At 41.4% G+C, this 25,857-nt stretch overlaps 1 protein-coding gene across 4 annotated transcripts in view; it reads left to right on the forward strand.

The window, feature by feature from the left end:
* RFTN1 (raftlin, lipid raft linker 1) overlaps positions 1–25,857 on the forward strand; it is a 172,486-nt gene that overhangs the window by 109,485 nt on the left and 37,144 nt on the right. For all 4 annotated transcript variants that reach the window (XM_061586949.1, XM_061586953.1, XM_061586951.1 and 1 more), the window contains exons 6-7: positions 12,501–12,704; positions 21,577–21,692. In XM_061586949.1, the coding sequence (XP_061442933.1) occupies positions 12,501–12,704; positions 21,577–21,692 (320 nt within the window). The remainder of the gene's footprint in view (positions 1–12,500; positions 12,705–21,576; positions 21,693–25,857) is intronic.

Here is a 25,857-nt window from a genome sequence, read left to right on the forward strand (position 1 = left end):
ATGGTCTCTGCGATACAACTTATTTTAGCTGTTGTAGGGAATAGAATTGTGGACTATGGTGCTGGGGATAAATCTTTTCTTAGTTGTACATAGTGGCCTAGCCTTTATCTTTCTGTCGTGGTTCTTAAATCAAATAAAACAAAGGAGAGGGCCGTGGCTTATTGGCAAAGCCATATACCCAGTACAGAAGGGTATATCTGTTTAAAAAGTTCTTGGCTGGCAAGATATGTACTCAAGACCACGAGAGACAGGTTAACGGAGCAGTGAGCCTTAAGATGGATAGACCAATAATCTGACTCTGTATAAGCCTGCTTCATATGTTTTTTTCTTTATTTTTTCACACAGCGCATATGAGAGGTAGTGATGGCCCCCAACTTGAATGGCTTTAAAAGATGATTAGAAAAATTCATGGAGGATAAGGCTCTGAATGGCTACTAGCCATGATGGCTGTGTTCTGCCTCCAGAGATGGAAGCAGTATGTTCTTGAATACCAGTTGCTGCACTCAGGTCCTGCTTGCAGGCTTCTCATATGCATCTGGTTGGCCACTGTGAGAATAGGATGCTGGACTAGATGGGCCACTGGCCTGATCCAGCAGGCTCTTCTTACATTTTTTAAAGCATTTTAAACGCTCCCTTCATTGCGAAAGAGATCCCTGGTCAGGCTGCAGAAAAATAGGAATTAAACCACAATCATCAACAGCACATAAAAACAGGAGCAGATGAAATAAAACCTTACCAAACGTATGGTCCTGAACTCAGCTTGCTTAACAACCCTTTAAATTTTCATGGTGATACACAACAGGGCATCTCCACGCAACTTTCAGCACCCTTCACTAATTACACTTCCCAGGATTCTTTGGGAGAAGCCATGACTGACTATAGTGAAATAACAGTCTGGTGTGGATGTGGCCAGGGACAGCTTTGGTTTAAATTTGGCTGGGAGGCTACATGTGTCTGCTGTAGAATAAAATGGTGGGGGGAACCCTGAAAAACAATGATACTATTCACAATGTTTTGCTTTTGGAAAGGGGCTTCCTCTCTGACCAGTGCCCACCCACCCAATCTCCTCCCCTCCCTTCCCTGCCCTCCTCCTCCCCCCACCCCTCCCCCAGGTCAGTTTCACCTATCCTAAGCATGATTGCACAGGTGTAAATCCCACTGAACTCAAAAAGCATGCAAATGATCAAACCTGCCATCCTCTCCTCCCCCCTTTTCCCCCTTCCTTCCTTCACACCTCCCTTCCCCTCCCCATACCCTCCCAATCCCCTCCCTTCCCCTCCCCTCTTCCCTCCCCATCCTTCTTCCCCATGGTCAGTTTTACATGTCCTAAGACTATGACCTGGGAGACGAGGGTTCAAATCCCCACACAGCCATGAATCTCCCTGGGTGACCTTGGACCAGTCACTGCCTCTCAGCCTCAGGGGAAGGCAATGGTAAACCATCTCTGAAAACTCAAAAAGTAAGCAAATGATCATACCCACCCTCCTTTCTCCTCCCTCCCCCTTCCTTTTCCACTCCCTCCCCATCCCTGTCCCCGTCCCTTTCCAATTGCCTCCTTCCCCCTCCTTCTCCTCCTCCCCATGGTCAGTTTTAACTATCTTAAGCATGATTGCATGGAAGTAAATCCCACTGAACTCAATAAGCATGCAAATGATCAAACCTACCCCCTCCTCACTCCTATCCCCTCCCTCTTGACCCTTCCCTCTCCTTCACACCTCCCTTCCCCTCCCCATCCCCTTCCAATCCCCTCCTCCTCCTCCCCCCCTCCCCTCCAGTTTTACCTATCCTAAGACTACAACCTGGGTTCAAATCCCCACACAGCCATAAAACTCACTGGGTGACCTTGGGCCAGTCACTAGCTTTCAGCCTCAGTGGAAGGCAATGGTAAACCACCTCTGAATACCACTTACCGTGAAAACGCTATTCATAGGGTTGCCATAAGTCGGAATTGACTTGAAGGCAGTCCATTTCATTTTCAAGCATGATTGCACGGGAGTAAATCCCATTGAATTCAATAAGTATGCAAATGATCAAAGCTGCCCTCCCCTACTCCTCCCTTTTGTCCCTCCCCTCCCCCTTCCTTCACCCCTTCCCCTTCCAATCCCCTCCTTCCCACTCTTCACACCTTCTGCTCCCCTCTCCCCCTTCTTCCTTTCCCCTCCTTCTCCTCCTCCCCATGGTCAGTTTTACCTATCCTAGCCATGAATGCATCAGAGTAAATCCCATTAAACTCAATAAGCACGCAATGATCAGACCTACCTTTCTCCTCCTTCCCCTCTCCTCTCCCTTCTTCCTCCTCCCCCGTCCACTCCAGGCTTCCCTCCCCTTGGTCAGTTTTACATATCCTAAGCATGATTGCATGGGAGTAAATCCCACTTAACTCAATAAGCATGCAAATGATCAATCCATTCTCAGCAAACTTGCACAGGATCCCATTTCTTACCTCCGGACTAAAAAGCAGGGAAATTCACTAACAGGCAAAAAACTTTGTGGTTTAAGAATATACCTATAGCCAACAGATATTTCTATGAAAGTTTAAAAAGCAGGGACATTGGGCAGCTCTAGTGAATGCACCAGGGGAGCAGGAGACCTGACCTCCTCTCTGAGATATTGTACTCCCCTACAAATTTGTCAAAGTGCAAACACTATTTGGGTTGGTCTTTCACAGTCTAATCCACTTGCTGTGTAGCATGGAAGAATTTGGTAACATGTGCCTCTGAGCATATGGTGAGTGGTGGTAACACCTGCAATCAGCCCAAATAACAGAAACAAGATGTGCTGTACTGATCTTATTTTAGCAGGAAGGAAGCAGCTATATTAAAACAGTTGATATTGTTCAGATAGTCCCTTTAAATATGTTCGATTTACTTTGCAATTTTAGTGAAGTTTCCTATAGTAAATCATTCTCTTTTGCTTCTGTTCTGTGAATATGTGAACTACAGCAACACTTGCAACACTAAAAAAAAAGCTCCAAAAATAATTATGGAATAATAGCACTGACTGTTCTGCAGAATAGTTTCCAATGGACATGAGGAGTGTCTCAGTTTGCACAAGATAAAACAGTGGGAGGTGAAATATATTCTAGCAAAATTCTAGGTGTGTTCTATGTTTTTAATTGACCATGCCCACCTTTCCTTAAGTGGAGTAGTTTAAGCATGGCAGGCTGAAAACATGCATCTTGGGCAGGCCAAGTTTGTTTTTTCCAACAGCTAGAGTCATTGCTTAAGTAGCATATTGTAATCAGTCTGATTTTACATCAACTGCAGTTTCAGATTCAACTGTTAATGCACCCAAAATAGAAATAGAGCATAACCTCCTGTATGAAACACAAAAGGCTACATAATCTTCTAGGTTAGATTCTCTGTAGAAACAGTAGTAACACAGAAAAGAAGCAAAGTAAGAAGAACACCAACAAACATACAAAAATGTAATTCTCCATATTTGGAGATGGCAGGTCAGAGGCGCATGTTACCAAATTCTTCCAAGCTACACAGCAAGTGGATTGGATTGTAAAAGACCAACCCAAATTGTGTTTGCATTTTGACAAATTTGTAGGGCAATACAATATCTCAGAGAGGTCAGGTCTCCTGCTTCCCTGGTGCATTCACTAGAGCTGCACTATTTTCCTGCTTTTTAAAGTTTGATAGAAGTATGTGTGGGTTATAGGTACATTCTTAAACTGCAAATGTTTCTGCCTATTAGTGAATTTCTCTGCTTTTTAATCTGGGAGGTAAAAAATGGGATCCTGTGCAAGTTTGCTGAGAATGGATCAATCATTTGCATGCATATTGAGTTCAGTGGGATTTACTCCCCTGCAATCATGCTTAGGATAGCTGAAACTGACCACAGCAGAGGGGGAGGGGAGGAGGAGGGAGGGGAGGAAGGGCAGAGGGGAGCAGGTAGGGGAGGAGAAGGACAGGTTTGATCATTTGCATGTTTATTGAGTTCAGTGGGATTTACTCCCGTGCAATCATGCTTAAAAGAGGTAAAACTGACTGGGAGGGACGGAGGGAGGGCTGGAGTGGGCAGGGGGGGAGGGAGGGCTGGAGTGGGCAGGGGGGGAGGGTGGGCTGGAGTGGGCAGGGGAGGAGGAAGAATGAAGAGGGGAGGGGAGGATGAAGGAAGAGGGGAGGTGAAGGAGGGGGAAAGGCAGGTCTGATCATTTGCATGCTAATTGAGTTCAATGGGATTTACTCCTATGCAATCATGGTTAGGATAGGTAAAACTTACCATGGGGAAGGGGGAGGGGGAAGGAGGGGATTGGAGGGGGGGCAAAGGAAAGGGGACGGCAGGTTTGATCTCTTTTGCATGCTTATAGAGTTCAATGGTATTTACTTCCATGCAATCATGCTTAAGATAAGTAAAACTGACCATGGGGAGGAGGAAGGGGGAGGGGGAGAAGGGGGAAGGGGAAAGAGGCACATGTTACCAAATTCTTCCAAGCTACACAGCAAGTGGATTGGATTGTGAAAGACCAACCCAAATTGTGTTTGCATTTTGACAAATTTGTAGGGCAGTACAATATCTCAGAGAGGAGGTCAGGTTTCCTGCTTCCCTGGTGCACTCAGTAGAGCTGCCCAATTTCCCTGCTTTTTAAAGTTTGATAGAAATATCTGTTGGCTAATCATTCTTAAACCGAATGATTTTTTGCCTGTTAGTGAATTTAACCATTGGATAAGACATCTTTCTATTTTTCCAATTCTTGCTTCACTGTTACATTTGAATGTAAAACTTTGCAGAATAGTATTTTAGATGACAAATTAAGCTGGAGGTCTTTATTCTGATACATTAGGCCCACTTGCTTGTTTATTTATTGGCCCCAGAATTCATGCATCTTGCGGGCTTGTGTGTGTGTTTTCCCTATGGAAAATCAAATGCAGCCATTTGCCCATCTTAGGCCCCATCCACATACACACTGGAGACATAGCATGGTATATAATTAAACTATGGAATTTTCTACCACAAGCTGTGGTGGTGGCACCCTACTTAGATGACTTTAAAAGGGTGTTCAACAGTTTCACATAGGATAAGGCTATGAATGGCTACTTTATGGAAACATACTGCTTCCAGAATCAGAGGCACTAGTGAGACAATTTTCATTGGGGTCAGAGACAAAAATTGTGGCAAAAGGGTTGGGCATTGGTCACTATAAAAGAGGTTTCAGGGGGGGGAGGTTTTCATAGGTAATGACAAAATAAACCCCAATTTATGCATTGTAATTAGGAACTATGACTTGTGAAGCTTCCAAAAAGCGAATCAATTTAAATATATTTTCCACATGCAAAATAGTTGTGTAAACTAAATAACAGTGACTAGGAAGTAAATGTATACTGTGCAAGTCATCCTGCCATAATGATCTGAACTGATAATAAAGTCTAACACGCTGTGATTTCTCTGCAAACTTGCAGAGGAACTGTTCACTTGAAATTCCTTCAAATAGGTTACATTCAAAAGCCAAGATTACTAAGTTTGCTTTTCTCTGATGCAGTGTTGAACACCTGTATGGTGTCAGCTTATCATCAAAGTTGAGAATGAATTTTCACACAGCTGTAGATGCCCCAAAGGTGAGTCCTACAGCATACATGTGTGGAAAGGCTTCCTTGTTAGGGTTGCCAGGTTCATGGCCTGAAACTGATCCTGTATCTTTAGAAGAGAAAGTCAGCTAAGTGCAGGTGTTTTTGCAACACTATAATGAGAAAACCACAAGGTGGGATTCTCCTTTCCCCTGCACAACTTTTAAAGATACAGAAGACCTCTTGGTTGCCAGGCCGGGCCTCCAAGAGGTCTTCTGTATCTTTAAAAGTTGTGCAGGGGGAAGGGAGAATTCCACCTTGTGGTTTTTCTCATGAGAAAAGTTAAATAAGATGAATTATTTATAATGAGTTGGGTGGAGGTCTAAACTGTTGCAACTAAGGCTGTAGCCACATTGTATTCTTCAAAACCATTTTGAAATGGAACTAGCTTGAAAGAATGGAAAGGATATCTTTTTCAACTTTTTTTTTTAACAAACTAGGGAAGAAATGTGCCCCAGACATGCACTCACACACAATATTCCAGCTCCTTATTGCCTGGGCTAAGGTCTCACTAGGCTTCCTGGGCCTTGTAGAGGCAGCTCACTCACCTCTCTGCTTCTTCTCAGGTCCTGCCCTGTGTTTAATCGTGCGTTCTTTGCTGAGACTCCATCTTGCATAATACTGAGATAATATCTGTAACCCATTACATTTACAGATGCACCACTGTCTATTTGACATTCAGTGTCTGTCTTGCTTGAGCCAGGACTGCAAAGTTTCTGGGCAAGGTGCTAATACAAGTTTGACAAACCACTTTTGTGTCTTAGTATGCACTGTTTTGATGTCATGCATGTAGAAAATATCACTGTCTGACTTACTGCATAGATCACCATTGCCTATCTGTTTCACATGCTGTGCAGATTTTTTTCTGTTTAGATTGTTTGCAAACTCTTGCATAATGATTTCTTTTACCACAGCTTCTGCAAATAGTTCGAAATGCTGGGCATTTGCCAGGATCATGAATTTTACCACAGTGTCCACAACTCTCACTCTGCAATCTTCTGGGCTCAGCACTGTTTTTGCATGATGGCATATGCATGTTAGAACGTTTATTTTTGCTGATATAATGCATGCCTATAACCAATCTGTCTCTAATCAATTCTTCTTTCAAAGTGCTATATAAACATGAATCTGCCTGTTTGCGTAATTTAGTAACGTACTGATCTGTAGTTTCATCAGGTTCTTGGGCACATTTGTTAAAGAGATAGCATTCATATGTAACATTTCTAGTAGGTTCAAAATGCCTTAGAAGCCTTCTAGCAATTTGCAAGGATCTTGTCTGTCTGCTGCTATAATATCAAGCTGCCGCTGGAGCAAATGACATTCTTTTCCCATCACTGACAGCAGTGTTGCAACCCTAATCTTTTTCTCTTTGCCATCCAATCCTGTTACTTTTTCATAATTCTCCCACTGCGCTTTGAAAAACATCCAGTTTTTAAAAATATCACCTGCCATGTCCATGGGCCCTGGAACTGGAATCATGCTAGCTGCCATTGCCAAAGTATCTTCTTCTGCCACCAGTGAGCTTGTTGCCTTTGCAAGCAGTGGTGCTTGAGTCCTCCTTTCCTTCAGAAAAGTAGATTCACTTCTGACGCCATGTTTTAATAGTGATTTCTTTGCTGAGAGAAGACAGAAACCTGCTTTATTAAGAGAACTGTTACAAGATTCACTGAGTTTTCTCTGGCTTCTTCCACCTGACCTTTACACTGGAGCTCATCCTCCAGATCTCCATGGCAGTCTCCCTGTAGTTCATCCTGTTGGATAGAACTGCTATCTATTTTAACACCCTGGACTCGGCCAGACTGTGCACATTCTAGGCCCAAAAGCCTAGGTGCACCCACCGGATGCACTAATAGCACCCACCACCTACAGAGGCTGCCTGAGCACTACAGGGGAGGGGGATATCACTGTTGGCAACAAGAATCCCCCCCCCACTAGACCCATGCCACAAATCCATCAAAATCTGTCCTTAACCCACTAGACACTATGATAACATTTTTGCATTATTGTGAAACAGGAATTGTTTAACAAGGTAGCTTATAGAATCTAAAAGTACTAGCAACTGTTGGTTTGGAACTGCAGATATAAATATGTATGTGTGCCTTTTAGATCTGATAGAAGTATGGAGGTTTTGCATTCCTGGCTATTTTTTGGTTTACAAAATGCTCTGCATGTTTGGTTGGCTACTCTGAGAACAGGGTGCTGGACTGGATGGGCCTTTGTCTGATCTAGCACACTGTTCCTATGATGATTATAAGACACACTGTTTATACAAAGGATACCCGTTGTGGAATTACCTTATTAAATACAAACAGAGGTGCCTCATTGGTGAGGCAGGTGCACTCTGTGCATGCTCAGGCCACTTATTTCTGAATCTTATAGTTTCTTATTATTTATATTTATTTATTTATATTCCGCCCTTCCTCTCAGTAGGAGCCCAGGGCGGCAAACAAAAATCACTAAAACACTCTAAAACATCATAAAAACAGACATTAAAATATTTTAAAACAAAACATCTTTAAAAACATCTTTAAAAAAAGTTTTAAAACATATTAAAAAGCAATTTCAACACAGACACAGACTGGGATAAGGTCTCTACTTAAAAGGCTTGTTAAAAGAGGAAGGTCTTCAATAGGCACCAAAAGGTAACAGAAATGGTGCCTGTCTAATATTTAAGGGGAGGGAATTCCAAAGGGCAGGTGCCACTACACCAAAGGTCCATTTCCTATGTTGTGAGGAATGGACCTCCTGATAAGATGGTATCTTCAGGAGGCTCTCACCTGCAGAGTGCAGTGATCGACTGGGTATATAAGGAATAAGATAGTCTTTCAGGTATCCTGGTCCCAAGCTAAATAGGGCTTTGTAAACCAAAACCAGAACCTTGAACTTAACCCGGTAGCTAATAGGTAGCCAGTGCAATTCTTTCAGCAGTGGGGTGACATGTTGGGGTGAGCAGTCTCGCCTCCGCATTTTGCACCAGCTGCAGCTTCAACCTCAAGGGCAGCCCCACATAGAGCGCATTACAGCCTGGAGGTTAGCAGTGCATGGACAACAGTGGTCAAGCTATCCCAGTCTAGAAATGGCCACAGCTGTCTTACCAGCCACAACTGGTAAAAGGCACTCCTAGCCACTGAAGTCACCTGGGCCTCTAGCAACAAAGATTAACTGAGGAGCACCTCCAGACTATGGACCTGCTCTTTCAGAGGGAGTACAACCCCATCCAAAGCAGGCAACTGACCAATATCCAAACTCGGAAACCACTAACCCACAGTGCCATCTTGCTAGGATTCAGGCCCAGTTTATTGGCTCTCATCCAGCCCACCCCTGAGTCCAGGTAGCAGTCCAGAGCTTGCATGGATTCTCCCAATTCAGATGTTACAGAGAAATAGATTTTATTTATTTTATTTATTTATTTTCATTTCTAGACTGCCCATAGCTAATAGCTCTCTGGGCGGTGTACAAAACGAGATTAAAATACAATATAGAATAAAATCAGTAACAGAAAGGAACACATTAAACTAAAACATTAAACATAAAACATGGAACATTAAAATGCCTGGGAGTACAGCCAGGTCTTAACCTGGCGCCTAAAAGAAAGAACCGTAGGCGCCAGGCGTATTTCCTCCGGTAAGCTGTTCCATAATTCGGGGGCCACCACAGAAAAGGTCCTAGTTCTAGTAACAGTCCTCCGGGCAGCCTGGTGAGTTGGTACCCGGAGGAGGGCCTTAGATACTGAACGAAGTGAGCGGGTAGGTTCATAGCGGGAGAGGCGTTCCACAAGGTATTGCGGTCCCACACCGTGTAAGGCTTTATAGGTCAACACCAGCACCTTGAATCTAGCTCGGAAACAAATGGGTAGCCAGTGCAAGCGAGCCAGGACAGGTATTGTCAGTATACTGCTGACAACTCTCCCCAAATCTCCTGATGACCGCTGCCAAGGGCTTAATATAAATAAATAACTATGACTATAACTAACTATAACTAACTCTGGTATCCTTTCAATCAAAGGGATAGCCGATTAGCCATGGCTTACAGCAAAAATGAAACAATAGTTAAATAGCACTTTAGAACAGGCGTTCCCAACCTTTACGAGTACAAGACCCCCTTTGTAAGCTCAAAACATTTTGTGACCCCCCCCGCTAATTGTAATTTTAGTCTCTGCTAATTGAAAAAATGGTGCATAGCAAAATCACATCTCCAAAAATCTCTGCAGACAGGGAGGTGTTGCTTTCTTTTCTTAATGCAAAGGTCCAGTCAAATCGGTATCTCCCCCCACCCCATCTGAAGATGTACAGTCCTGTCTCCCAATACCACTGGGTTACACTGTTGGACTAAGATCCAGGTTCAAATCCCCACCCAGCCATGAAGCCCACTGGGTGACCTTGGGCCAGACACAGTCTCTTAGCCTGACTCCTCTCACAGGGTGTGTGTAAGGATAAAATGGAAAGGCAGCGGGAACCATGTGCACCACTTTGAGTAACTTGGAGGAAAGGTGGGACATAAATGCAATAATAATTAATTAAATAAATACATTTCAGCAGCAGTTTGTGGACCTCAGCCCACCCGCTGAGCTTAATGATGATGATGATAATAATAATATTAATGAAGAAGCAGCAGCAATGTGGTAGTGGTGGGGATACTAGATTGTGAAGACAAAAGGGTGGATAGATTGGGGGGTTAGTGCTTTCACCTCTGTACCTAACTATTTTTCCTCTTTATGACTTTCTAGCACTTTTGATTTTCAGTCTTACCATTTCCTGAGTTATCCTACATTCGCTGAGCCTTCTTTTTTAGTGTTTCTTAAGTTTTCTACTGTGATTTTGTGATTTTGTTGTTCAGTTATGAAGTGGTAGAAATGGAGTGAACTCCTTCAGATGGTGTGTGGCAAAATCACATCTCCAGATGTCCCTTTCCATTAAAAGCTCCCTGCAAACAGAAACCCAGAATCATGAGCTGCATTAGAAACTCCCTGATGTTGTGCTAATCTGCTATTTGCAGGGAGGTGTTACTTTCTTTTTTTAATGCAAGGGTCCAATCAAATTGGAATAGATAGTTTCAGTTTGTTCAATAAGTAAGCTTCTGAAGTAACTAAAGATGTCTAAGCTAGCTGTTCAGGAGAAACTTGGTGGGCAAAGTGAAAGAGAGACTAAGAAACAGACAAGAAAAGTAAACACAAAACTAAAAAGAAACAGGCTGCTTTTCCTTTATGTAGCAAAAGTTTACAGCAGGGATGGGGGAACAAGAATGAGGCAAACTGGCCAAAGCCCCAGATTAACCAAATAGGCAAGACCAGTGAAGAGGACAATGTTGTTTATAGAATAGATTCAAAAACACAAATACTTTAAAAAGTGCAGCCAGAAACAGCCTTTTACATGGCAAGCACTGAAATATAGTTGCTTGTAGATAAAGGAACTATAAAATGTAAATGTACTGCCTTCAAGTCGATTCTGACTTATGGCGACCCTATGAATAGGGTTTTCATGAGGCTGAGAAGCAGTGACTGGCCCAAGGTCACCCAGTGAGTTTCATGGCTGTGTGGGCATGTGAACCCTGGTCTCCCAGGTTGTAGTCCAACACCTTAAGAACTATCAACGGTCTAAAATAAGCAACCTATGGAAGACTGTAAGAGTGTCTAGTGGTATAATCGCTGTACCATTACAGATTTTGGGCAACTGATAATTTCAACAGTATAAGGAGACTCTGAAGTTTTCTAAGAGAAACTGGAACTCATTATTGTAGCAAATAACTCTGCCATCTTGAAGAGAACCAAACTATTTCTTCGGAGAAGCACTGAAAAATAATATAGCTTGCCCACAGTCAAGAAAAGGCTACTATGATGAGAAAAGTTCTCTGTTTCCTCAAATGAATAGTGCCAATGATGCCTCCCGTGGCTTGCCTCTATCATATGCAACAGAGCCAAACAAGACCTGAGGTTAATTACTTTAGTTTTTGTTATGTAAATACCAGCCATGGCCTGATCAACTTCAGGATCACAGAGATGGGGAGGGGATAGTTTAACAGCTTCTAACTCTGCAATGATTGGACAAATCCTATCATCCCCTTTGAGACTTCTCTTTTTAAAGCTGAACATTCTCAGTTCTTTTCACCTATCCTCAAAGGACTTGTTTTCCATACCTCTGACCACCTTCCTTATTAGCCTCTGAACACATTTCAGTTTGTCTATATCCTTTAAGTGTGGTGCCCAGAGCTGAGGTCTGAGTAGTGTGAATATAGTGGAACTATTGCTTCCCATGACTTGGAAACCATGGTTCTATTAATGCTGCCTAAAATCTCATTAGCTTTGTTTGTGTGTCTAGAGGTATCATGAAATCATCACAGAACAGGAGGTTCAGTATTCTCACAACAGAAAGGCCCTTAATTGCAAGAAACCTCTGATGGTGGGAGATTATGTGAGAGGTGTGCAACCATGTGGAATTTCATTTATTCTTCTAGAAGAGTGGCTACATTAGCCTGTAGCAGCAAGAAGGTACTGAAGGTGTATCAAGGTGCTACACCACAATCATTAATCTTATTGTTTATTTGTGCATATATTTTGCACACGTACATAGTTATGGTTTTCATCCTCAACTGGGTTTCCCTAATTTTGTCAGCTCTATGTCCTACTGATGCCCTGCAAATTTGTTTCCTACTTTATTTGGTCATGCAAATTCAGCTGGCAAGAAAGTGTTGTGGTTAAAATTATTAATTTGTCTCTTAATAATAAGGGTCATTTTGTAGCAAGGTGGAAAAACAGTTCCTCTTAATGGCCCAGTAATGTTTTAATTATACATGGGGAAAACTCAGTTAATACTACTTATTAATGTGTTACTTAGTTATGTTCGCAGACTGTACCCTAGAGAGAGAATGCACTGTATTTGCAGCTTTTATCATTATTGCTATTTCAGCAATTTGTATGGTTTTTTTTTAAAGAAACTGAGATCTTTGCTGTCTTCAACAAGCCAAATACCTTGCAGAGATCCAGCCAGTACTACACTGTAACAATCCCTGTGAGAATCGCCAGCAATGGGCAGAGCATTTGCAGCTTAGAAGCCAATTGGCTGGAACATATGACAGATCACTTCCGGAAAGGGAGCACATTGGTGAATGCCATCTTCAGTCTTGGAATGGTAAATGGTATGGAATTTTCCTACATGATTATTATTCTGTTTATCTACTTAATTAATGTAAAAGATTATCAGTTATTTCTTCTTTGTTTGTCACTACAATGCACAACATTGATCAGATCCTGACTGTGAAAACTTGAGAACATTAATTATTTTACAAGTTATAGGAACACTTTTTAATCTGAAATGAAAGAAATAAGGCAGATGTGCCTAAGTAGCACCTATCTCATTTCCTTGCTCCAATTTACTATCTTTCAGATATTTTCTTAGCAAAAAGGAATATTCTCTTTCTGCTAATTACACCTTGAAATTACATGCCATACTGAGTGTGAATTATTTGTTGGTGACAATCAGGAACAGTCTTTGAAGAAGCAGCACCTTTACAAATTTCAAGCTGCTGAATTTTAATTTCTGTAAAACTTCTTTGCTGTTTTGTAGACTGTTCATGTGGCAATGGGTCTGTTTTAATTTAAGGTAGGTTATATAAAAGACTCAAACAAGAGCCAAAGGTAGGTGTGATGTGTGTGTGTAAAATATGCATGCACAGGCTCAGAGTTGGGAGGCTTTCAAATCCTACTGTTAGCCAGAGTGAGGCGGCTGCCTCAGGTGGGACATTCTTGGGGAAGTGGTGGTGGGAGAAGTGGCTGCAGCCCCCCCTGGACTGTTCCTCCCAATTTCCGCTGTTGTTCCCCTCTATTGGAGGGTAACGTGCCATATAGCCTGCTCCGTATTCCCTAAGTTACCTTACTGTTTTTTGGTGCTGAGGGAGACATTGTTCCATCACCAGTTTTGAAATAAGGTCCAACTGCCAGTCCAGTCAGCTTCTTTATGTGGAACAAAGGGGAGGGACATGTTCTTATCCTTTACCTCAGACACCAAAATGTCTTGGGCCAGCCCTTTTCAGAATTCACCTCAATGTAGAAGGCAACTCAATGCACAAAAAGGTTACATGTGAGGAGCTATTTTCAGTGAAACTGTGTTTCATCAGTTCCCCATACCTGGAAGCAGGGTGAACTACAGCTGGAGCTGGGATGAGCTGGAGTTTCCTGTGGGAGCCCAATAGGGAGCTGTTCTCCTAGTGAAGGCCCAAGAGATACTGGGAGGTTTATATTCTCTCGTGTCACCTCCTTTCCCTTCCTGCTCACCTGTTGGTTCCCAGTGAACAGCTGGTCCTTCTCTGTATTCTCCTTCCTTTCAAGTACCACCCCCATAGTGAAGGCCCGGCTGCCCGGCAAGCACTTCTCCACCAGCTCTGGACTTCTTGCTGGGCCTGACTTTACCTCTGCCCTTGGGGAGTTCACTGTGAAGAGGGATGGTCTGTGATTGAGGCAGGGGCTCAGTTGTGGTATGAGGGGCTATCGGAAAGGGGGCAGGGAAATTATTGGGGGCTGAGTAAGTTGGGCTGCTCAGCTGTGACAGGGCTACTCAGGGTCCTTGGTGGGGCTGGACATCTCTGCAGAGTCCTGTTCCTCTTTCGATGAGTCTTGGTAAGGTGGACTCTGACAGAAATGAATGGAAATCCCCTGGGAATGCTGGAGCTTGGTATAACCATTGGAGATGATACAGATGCAAGAAATCATTGGATTGAGATGAAATTCTGCACTGAGCAGCCCATGGTATTTCTATGGTCACTTTCAGAGCAGTGAGCCTTGGTCCATGCTTCCCTTAGTGAAGCAAAAGGTGCCTCTGAGGAAGAGACACTTTAATTTATTTATTTATTTATTTATTATTTGATTTATATCCCACCCTTCCTCCCAGCAGGAGCCCAGAGCGGCTGTAGTTGTTGTCTTGGAGTGTGCCACCTGTGCTAATCCTTCTAGTCTATATAAAACAGTGATAATTTGGGAATACGAACATTTTCAAGCACTTGGTGCATGACAGCATTTGATTTGCAATAGTTTGCCACTAATATTACTTTTTAGCCTTTAATTTCCCATTGGCTTTGTTGTGTATACCATTTTCTGAAAAACTACATGAACTATGTTCACATGTGTATTATTTCTGAGTAAAATGAGTAAAAATGCCTTTTCATAACTATAGCTTATACTAAAATTTAGTAACTAAATGTCACACACACAAAAAGCCTTTAGTACAGCACACAAAACTTCTCACAATCAGATGGCACTCTCCCCTCCCCACAGAATATGATATTTCTGTCTCCAATGATAACTGTGGACCACAGACCCTAATTCTGCAGTTGCTGGTTCTCCCGCCATCTCTTATTCTCCTTCTGTTGTACTGTAAAAGGGAAATATACTTCTGTTGTATTTTACAATCTGAACACTGAAATCTTGATTTACAGCACATGATGATAAGGATGGCACATTACAATTACTATTTGCCATAAATTACAAATCTGTCCATTTTGTTTAGCTGAGCTACATATCTGAACTCTGCCTATTCCTCTCATTATTCAAATACAAATATACACAGTCTTAATCTATCTCTAAGATTTCCAAACAACAGTTTGTGTATATGAAAGGCCAAAGCCTATGTATTTGTGCTGGATGCTATATTGTAAGAAACAAAAAAAGTTATTTTTAGAATTTGGCTTGGAAGCTAAAGATCTGAGCATGCATATTTAACTGTTTTGCTTCTCTCTTTATTTCTCTGTTTTTAAATAAAAAAGCTTTATTTGTCTTCCTGTCTGTCCTCTAGGGAGCTCAAGGCAGTGTACATGAATATCCTAAGCAGTCTCCTCTCCAAGCATTGATTAGATGCAGACCTTCTTAGCTTCAGTAGGGCTGCTGTATTCTGTGTCTTCTCTTCATGCCATCCCCCCCAACCCCAATATTATTCACCTTAATATCTCTTACACTAGTCTTGCTGAAGATAGTAGTGTTGCCACGTTCCTATGAGGTAGCCTTAAAGACAAACAGCTTTATTGTGACATATGCTTCTGAGGACTAGTGCCTACTTCGTATGCATGAAGTGCTATTCTCAGTTGGAGTGTCTGTGTGTGTGCAGTGGTGGCTGGTGTACATTGAAACTAATAGGGCACAAGGCAGAGGCCAACAGTAGGTGGAGCCAGAGCCCAATGACAAGTGCAACTGCAGCCATAATAGCCAGTGCCAAGAAATTCTAGTTTTGTCCACATTTTCCTCCCTACTGGGTTCTACAAGGGAAACACTGAGAGAAGGAAGCTTACACCCAGTACCACCCTTTGGACTGCATATGAGAAAGCAGGCAGGCAGGTGGGGGCTGGTGGAGTGCAGACTGAGGTTGGTGGGGCACTTCCCCATTTGCCCTAATGGAGCAGCCTCCACTGTGGCGTGATATATATGTGAAAGCCCTTTTTCCCAAGTTGTCCCATATGCTTGGAACTGCCTCCAAGTACTCTTGTGCAATGCCAAGAGTCTCTTACGTCATTCAAATCTTTACTCAAAACCCACCTTTTCTGTGAACCCTTTGGCACAACCCCCTAGTTCCCATACCCTCTAGTAACTTGGAACAATTGCATTTTTCCTCACGTTTACCTGTCCCTCCACTACTCACCCCTTGCTATGTTGTTTCATTTGTGTCGCATTTTACATTATAAGCTTGTTGGGTCAGAAACCTGCCTGCTTATCCTTTGCAAAGTACCATGCATGGTACTGGTGTAATAATAAGCCAATGTTGAGATGGGTGTTAGTTCTATGAAAAATTGAGAAGAAAAAGAATGTAAAAAACAAGTCCAAATATATGTAGATGAACTTTAATTAAACTAGGTTGAAATTTTTTTTGGAAGTTTCTTAGTAGTTTTAGATGAATATTCAGCATCTTGCTGATTAATGTGGGATTCATGAAAAGTAGAGTTTGATCCAAAGATCCCACCATATGAGTGGAAGCCACTTGTGTTACAGGGGTCATTAGTTTCTTTCTCCACCCTCCATACTTCCAGTCCATTACATCCCATGAAATCTGGCTCCAGAGGATTGGCTGATCCTCTAGAGCAGCCGTTAGGAGTGTAAGGAACTAAATGTGGGGGGATCAGTGACACATCTCACAGAAGCAAAAGCACCTTCTACTCACGCCAGTAGGATCTTTGGATCCAAGCGGAAGTCAAGCAGAGTCAGCTTCTAGAATGCTGTTCTTCATTTTCAGTTGCTACTCAAAATTCCATAGCCAGGAGTAGCCATTGAAATTAATTATCATTTAAATGAAATGGGGAAATTAACACCAGCAAAGGAAATTCTAAAGGGCACATGATGGAATGCTTTCTTCTAGCTTTCTGGCAAGCCATGTAAATTGTAGTTGAACTTTCTTAGAAACAAATGGTCATTTATTTTATAAGTATAAACTACCGCTTCAAACTATGAGTCACTATGCCTGATACAGACCCATTAGGCTTGTTTTTTAAAGGCCAACATTTTATTTCTGGCCCCTTATCAATGTATTGCTTAATATCCCAAATGCAGCATATGAGAAGTATTATTCTGTTGTTTTAAACATTAAAAGTGAATTTACATAACAACAGGGCTCTGGGGGAGTTTCCTAATGTTAGCTTCTGCAGTTAGAATGCCTTTAGAAGGAAGGCTGCAAGACAAGAACAACAGTTTACTGTGTGAACAAACAGAATAGGCCAATAAGTTTAGATTTACAACCTGGGAGAAGTGGTAGGTGCTAATATGTAGAATGCATTGCTACAGAACAGCCTGTTTCTAGAGGGCCTTTCTACTTGCAGTTTTGGAAACTGACGTTTGTAAGGGTCAACACCCTGTAGAAGAAAATTAATGGAATTGTATTATCTTTTCCAAATTGTTCCCAAAAGAGTGTGTGTATGTGTGTGTACTCTCCTATTTCTCTCTCTTTCCTTTTCCCTTTCTGGGAGAGAGTAATAGTGCAGGCATTGAGGAACATTTGGCCGTCCAGATTTTACTGAACTATAACTCCCATCCTTCCTGGCCAGTGGCCATGCTTGTTTGGACTGATGAGATTTGTAGTTCAGCAACTTCTCAAGGACCAAAGGTTCCCCACATCTGGAACAGCAGAAGTGGGTGGGGCAATAATGATTAATGATACCATGATTAAACAATGTGAAATGGCAATTTAAACAATAAAATAGCAACTTAATTATCAGCTGAATCCTTCTGGACACTTTGTCAAACTTGCCATAACCTTTAATGTTAAGTAATGCCATCATGAAGTAAAATGTCTAGTAAAATGTACGTAAACTGAGCAAGTAGCTTGGATAATCAAATTTCAGCCAAATAATTATGCACAGAGTTAAGTTCCTATATCTTTCATGTAGGAAATTTGTGCATACCACACATATAAACTCTCATGCATGACAACACTCATGCCTATTTTGCCACGTGTATAACAGATGACACACACATGTGCATTATCAATGTAGGACACACTTGCGTAGAGCAACCCAGAGATGCTGGTGAACATCAGGCAAAGATAGAGGGCACATTTCTGTGTTGTATCTGTGGCAGTAATTTTTAATGGTAATAACAATAACATAAAGGTTAGGCTTTGTGTATGAGGTTTAATAGTTCAAAGACAACAAACAACACAGGGAGACATTGCTTCCCACTAGTATAGCTGTCATAATAGAATACGAAATCTTTTCCCATAGTTGTCTTGTAAATCATGTGCAGAAACATTAAAATGACATTTTGCCCAGCAGAATATCATCCAATATTTATATACCCAAGTGAAAATGGCATTTTGAGCTCAGTGGGAGAGCATCTTACCTTAATAAAAAATGCAGTGATAATGGAACCTTGTTTCTTGAATGAGGGTGGATTAACCTTTTACATGAGCTTAGTTAAGGTGAAGGGGGGGGAATTGTATAAAGCTTGGCCAGAATAGAAGCAGTTTTTTAGTTTTATGTATGACTGGTTAAGTTGATCCAATTATTAGTACAAATGAGCTATCACTTGATCATTTAGCTTTTGAGATTTAACTGCCTAGATGTAATGTGCTGGAATCTATGACATAATGGGGACTTTTTAAAGTGTGGGGGCAAAATTAACCAAACTGAGGGTCATCATAACAGTTTAACGTGTTTAGGATTTATGCAATTTCTCAAAAATGTTCAAAGAAGACGAGTAATCAGGAAGTATTGACTCTGATTAAAGATAAAAAAAGAAGAATATAAACTGAGAGCATTTGCTGATGATTTGATAATTGTATTAGAAAACCCTTTGGAAGGAATTAATGTATTGATGGACAAATTAAAAGAATTTGGACCGTTAGCAGGATTTAAGATCAACAATCAAAAAACAAAGATGTTGGTGAAAAATTTAACTTTAAGGGAACAGAAAGAGTTAATGGACAAGACAGATTTTACAATAGAGAAAAAGTTGAAATATTTAGGTATCATTATGACAAATAAAAATTCAAAGTTGTTTCATAATAATTATGAAAAAATATGGACAGAGATTAAGAAAGATCTGCTAAGATGGGATAAACTACAATTGTCATTAATGGGTAGAATATCTGTGATAAAAATGAATGTATTACCGAGAATGATGTTTTTGTTTCAAACAATACCTGTAATATCCTCTGATTTACCTTTTAAACAATGGCAAAAAGATATTTCTAAATTTGTATGGCAAGGAAAAAAACCAAGAGTTAAATTTAAATTACTACAAGACGCCAAAGAAAGAGGAGGACTGGGATTACCAAATCTGAGACTTTATTTTGCTGCCTGCTGTTTAGTCTGGATAAAGGAATGGATTTTATTGAGGAATAAAAGACTATTGGATTTGGAGGGCCATAACCTGAAGTGGGGATGGCATGGATATCTATGGTATGACAAAGTAAAAGTAAATGTAGACTTTAATAATCATTTTATAAGACGTCCTCTGTTGAAAATATGGAATAGATATAAACCAAGGTTTTATTCGAAAATACCATTATGTGTCTCAAGTCAAGAAGCGTTTTACAGAAGAGAAATGGCTGGAAAAGAGAAATGGTTAACTTATCAAGAACTATTAGAAAATGTACATGGAGAATATATAATGAAAGAGAGAGAACAACTGATAAAGGAAGGATATAGTTCTCAATGGTTTGCCTATTTACAATTGTTAGAAAGATATAAAATGGACAAGAAAATGTATGGGTTTGAAATAAGTAAATCTGATTTTGAAATAGGTTTGTGTACAAATGATGAAAATACAATTGCGAAAATGTATAAACTTTTGCTGAAAATGGATATGGAAGAAGAACAAGTAAAAGAGTGTATGGTAAAGTGGGCAAAAAATTTTGGTTATAACATACAAATGGATCAATGGGAAAATATGTGGGAAAAAGGCTTGAGATTTACATTATGCTATAATCTTAAAGAAAATTTCTATAAAATGATGTATCGTTGGTACATGACTCCAGAAAAGTTGTCAAAAATGTATAGTAATGTTTCTAATGTTTGTTGGAAATGTAAACAAGAAGGATCATTTTATCATATGTGGTGGCTGTGTAAAAAGGCAAAATCATTTTGGGCACAGATAGGTAGGATGATGCAAAAAATTCTAAAGATAAATATTCAGTCAAAACCAGAATTTTTTTTATTGGGTTTTATGGATAAACAAATAGAAAAGAAATATGGAAGAATAATATTATATATGATTACGGCAGCAAGATTATTATATGCACAAAAGTGGAAAATGGAATCAACACCAACGACGGAAGACTGGCTATTGAAATTAATGGACTTAGTAGAGATGGATAAATTGACATGTTTACTTAGAGAAAAATCGACAGACACATTTCTTAAGGAATGGAAGCCTCTCTTAGACTTTTTGTTGAAAGATCAAAATAAAATGATGATATTGGGATTTGACGATTAACTAAGATAGCCTATGGAGAAAAGTGATCCTGTATGTATATATTAAGGGACAGGTTTGATATATATTATATACTTATAGCTGATCTGCGACAAATCGGAAGTCAACTATTTTATTTTTTTTCTTTTGTTGTATTGTTATGTTTTTGTTGTTTGACTTTGTTTTGTTTGTCTTTTGAAAAATTTGAATAAAAATTATTAAAAAAAGAAGAAGTATTGACTCAAAAGTTCACTGTGTGGATTCCTGCATTGGACTTGGGGTTGGACTTGATGTCCTTATAGGACCCTTCCAACTCTACTATTCTATGATTCTAAGACACTACTTGCTAAGCTATAGAGATGTTCTCCTTTAAACCCCATGCAGACTCACAATGCCCAGTACTCTCAACCCCCAACAACTGATTCAGGACAGTGGAGAAGCTCTGACCGCAACCCTTTGTTCCCTAAAAAGCCTGACAAAGAGATGCATCAGGACTTCCCAATGGGCTCAGAAGCCGATGAATCCTAAAACAGAGGCTGTGTTGAAAGCTTCAGCTCAGTTGAGTCTGTCATTGTTGACTTCCAAAAGAACATAACTTGCAGATGTTCTGCAGGCTTATAGGTTTCTGAGGAAAAGAGGAGGCAGAACTGATATCTAGAGAAACAGAATCCATTGCTGCTAAAATTGTAAGGCATCCTTGATGTCCCTAGAATGCCATCTGTTGTTATGCCCTTGTCTCTTGACTAGGATGGTGCCTGAAATTCTAGTTAAAGGGAAGGGAAGGAACTCTTCAAACTCTAGAAGAGGCCACCACTAAGCCTGCATGTGCACACATCCTGTATGTGGAAATAAATAGCCAATAAAACAAGTGCAGTTCTGTTTTGTAATGGTTGGTAGCAGTATAAAACTGGATTCATATGAAAATCTACTAACTCTGTTAGTCTAATTCATGTTAATAAAGCTGGACCACACAGGGGTCTCTCTCTCCCTCTCTCCTTATATTCTGTAAACAACATGCTGAGAAGACATTTGGATTGTGATAATGAACACACACACACATGCACATTTTAATTTTTTTCATATGCTATCATAACTGTGTAGTTTATAAAATTATCTGTTTCTGCACAGATTCCTTCCAGGGCACGACAGATGGAATGTTCATCTTTGAAGATCTTTCTGTGGAAGACAGCAAGAGTATACAAGGCTACGATGCAATTGTTGTAGAACAATGGACTGTTCTGGACGTAAGTGTGTCATTTACTTTTGTTTGTTTTTCTAATATTTTTAATCATAACCTAATGAGAAATTAATAGCTTTTATCTTGCTTCTTGCATCTATTAACAATAACTTCTTTAACACATTTCAGTATTCAAAATGCCTTACCATCTTACAATTATTTATTCCCCCAACGATCCCAGTGGACTAGGAGCATTAGTGAAAGCACTGAAGGGACTAGTTGTTATCTTAATTTGTCATCCAGTTAGTTTTTCCATGTCTTTTTAAAAAGAAGTTTCATGTTGCACTTATAAAACTGACTAGTGTTGGGATCTTTGTGCAGCTTAGTAGATTTCATTTTCCTACACATAAAGTGAGCAATGTATGAAAAGTATATTCATCAGGCTCCCACCTACGATTCAGCCTTATAAAAACAGTAGCTGAGAAGGGCATCAGAGAAGGCAAGTTTTCATTTTGTCCTGCCCCCTCAGTATTTTCAGATAAAAAAAGTTGGTACAACCCTGCTAGGGTATATCTGGGTCTTTTTACATGAAGATTATCTTTATATAGGAGAAAAAGTAACACACAGTGCAGGACTCTGAATCACCCCCCCCCATGGGGATCTTAGCTGTACCAGTCAAGTCTCTTTTGTATACTGCAAAGCTGTTAGAATCATTGAAATAGAATGTATTTGTTTACAAAGAATGCCACAAATATTCTTTGCAGGTCATTTGGCTCTTGCTATGTGTTTAATCAACTCAGTGTTTAAATGTATGGTTAACATCAAGCGTGCAGCTCCTTTTTGAAACTTTTGTATTAGATCTGCTTATTCCTGTTTAATTCCAGAACTAGCAAGCCTAGCAAAGTTACACACATCTAAGCCCATTTATTTCAATTGTTTTAAAAAGTATTATTATTAATAGCAGCATATTAAAAACATTTATGTCCTACCTTTTTGTGAATGTGTTTCAAGATGGGTTAGAAAAACTTAAAAACAGGAGCAGAGCCAATAGAAAAACAAAAACTGGCAATCCTGCTGCCACGTGTGTAGTCTGGAAAGATGCCTTAGGCTGCACATTTGTAGGGGACAATTATAGTTGCTACCTTTTCTTCACACAGGGCTGTTGTGACATTAAGAGCTGCAGGAGAGATATGAGTTTCCCAAGAATGGACATGCAACAAAGTTTAGGAGCCTGCTCCAGGCATCAAAGCTGAACATTCACTAAATTTTCAAACAGCCACAGATCAGTTGTAAAAACCCATTTAAGGGCATGCAAAGAAACACTCCCACTCACTCCCAAACTAGGCAATTAGCTGCACAGGGACCATGTTTTTTGTTTGTTTATTAGTTTTCCTTGCCCAGGTAGTCCACAAAAGTACACAGTCAAGCAATTGTAAGTTTGATGTGCAGTTTTCTGGTTTTGTGCAAATGTGAGGGATAAAAAAAATACATAAGGCTACCTTCCGCTGGAAATAGTTAGGAGCACAGCTGGAAAAGAAATGAAAGCAATTGTAAATTCCCAGCACGCACTTTTCTGATTGATGCACAATATATCTGGTATAGAAATGTTTAATGTGGTTTACGTGCAGTTTTCTGGTTTTGTGCAAATCTGAGGGATCAACACACACACACACATATCTACACACACACATTTATCTACACACACACTAAGGGGGCTCTGGCCCCCTGCTCACCCTCCCATCTGTGGCATTCAAATAGCAACACGACACATTTAGATTTATATTGATATATATATATGACTAAGATCCATTCAGAAGTGCACCAGAAATAGTTATGAGCATTACTGGAAAAGAAATGAAAGCATGGAAGAAGTAGTGGATGTAGCAAGAAGAGTAGAGGAAAGTGAGCATTTATCCACCTACCCAAAATCACTGAAACAAATTGTCTGCAACACCAAGTGAAACAGTTTGGAGCCTGATTTTCCCCAATTTATCAGATTATCCATGTATTGGGTAAACCCAAACTTACAGGGGGAAAGCTCCAAGATTTGTGTTGTTTGAGGATAACACCATGTGGACTGTGCAAACTAAATGGGAATGCAAACAGCCGCAAACATACAGTAAATATCAGTATGGACATATCCACTAGTTCAGTATCTCTGCTGCCTTCCTGAGATGAGAGAGTGAACACTTGAGGGTCATCAGCATACTGATAACACTTGAGTCAGATCTATGGACAGTTCCTCATACTGTGGAGACAGCATGCCTTTGAATAGCAGCTGCTGAGAATCACAAGTGGGGAGAGTGCTATTGTACTCAGGTCCTGCTTGCAGGTGTCATGCCTCCCTCGGATGAGTCCTGAGAGGAGGATGAAGAGCAGGGGATTGGCATAACAGATCCTGGAGAGGGTACAAGTAGACCCACCCAAGATGCAGCTGCAGACCTGCCATCACTAGAAGATGTCCAGGAGACAGCTGGAGCCTCTCAGTCAGACTCGGAGTGAACAGGAGGCCTCTCCACTCCCTGCAGAGCAGAGACGCTTGCAAGTAGCAGTGCAGTGCAGGAGTTCTGGCCATTTAAGGCTACAAGCTCCCGGGAGTCAGAGGGCTTATTGCTAGCACCTGAACCAGGGAGGGGAGGCTGTGAGTGGCTTGGGGCTCTTGCTGGAAACAACATTGCCCTTTTGTGACTCCTTGTAGTCAGCCTGGTTTGTGACCACATCACTTCAACCCTGCTCTGTCTCATTGGATCCCCGGTACCTTGACTTTGGACTGTTTGTTCTTCATTCTGTCGGTATTTACACTGACTGTAGTTGCAGGCCTCTTTGCCTCAAGGGTGACAGATTTATGGCCTGGCTGCTGGCCATTATCTGTTAATTACCTTACTGTAGCCATAAACTATTTCCATCATTCGGCAGAGACTGACAGTTTCCAGCCCTTACAAAATAGGAGAAGCAAGGCTGAGACTTTCCAGTTATGGAGCAGCTTCTCCAGGAAAACCTCCACCTTTGCCCCCAAATTGAGCAGTTAACAATAGCTGTGCAAGCCTTGCAAGCTCAGAAGAGAGCAGCTGCCTCCCCTCCACCAGCAGTGAAAGCAAAATGTCCTGTGGCACTCCCTTAAAAGTTATCTGGGTCTGCTGACCAACTCTTAATTTTTTGGCACAAACCCAACTCTTTATGGACTTGAAACCAGCTGCCTTCCCAGATGATAAGACTCGAGTGGGGTTTCTCATTAGCCTCCTCACAGGAGTAGCAGCTAGGTGGACCACCCCCTTGCTGCTGGAGCCAGCCCTGTGTTATCTGATGTAGCTGCATTTACCAGGGAGCTCCGGGCCATGTTCAAGAACCCTGTGAATTCTATCACCATAACCACCGTATTCATCAGTTAAGACAAGGCCAACACCCCCTCATTGAGAATGTGACTGACTTCTGCCTGCTGCAACACGACCTGGCCTGGAATAAAGCAGCCTTCATAGATCAATTCCAGGAAGGCCTGTCAGAGGAACTGCTAAATGAATTGGCTTGGGTGGAAGACCTGCAACCTTGCAAGCCTTGGTCCGCTTGTGCCTCCAGATTGATGGGCAATTAGAAAACAGGTGAGCCTTGTTGCACCTTGAGCCAGCCCACAGAGACCCTGTCCCAAGACTAATCAACCTGGGGGCCCCTCCTAAGGGCCCAACCCTGTCGGAGGACCCTCTGCAGCTGGGCAGGGCTCCACCCCACCTGTCCCCTGAGGAAAAACAGAAGCATAGGCAGCATGGCCTATGTCTATACTGTGGGTTCCCAGGACAGTTTGCAGCCCAGTGCCCAGTCAAACAACCACCCAACCTCCCAACCTTGAGAAACTGCAGCACCCCACCTGCAGCAGCATCTAGCTGAGCTGGTAGCCCTGAAGATCCCCAGACAGGGGACCCTGCAAGTACAAGTCATGCTAGATTCAGGCTCCACCAGCAACTTTATGGACATTTTGTTTGCTGTCCTGCACCACATTCCACAACACCCTACTGCCCAGCTTGTACTGGTGGAAACTATTGATGGTCAACTCTTGACCTCTGGACCACTGGTGCAGGAGACCATGCCCTTAGAAATTACCCAGGCAGGACATCAGGAACATATTCAATCCTAGCCGGCAGCGGCCCCCCACTTTCCAGTAGTGCTTGGTCTGGATTGGTTTAAACAACACGAACCATGCATCCCATGGTCAATGGGCCAACTCTCCTTCCCTTCCTCAT

The sequence above is a fragment of the Rhineura floridana genome, chromosome 10 (genome assembly GCF_030035675.1).
Source record: "Rhineura floridana isolate rRhiFlo1 chromosome 10, rRhiFlo1.hap2, whole genome shotgun sequence".
Taxonomy (NCBI): Eukaryota; Metazoa; Chordata; class Lepidosauria; order Squamata; family Rhineuridae; genus Rhineura; species Rhineura floridana.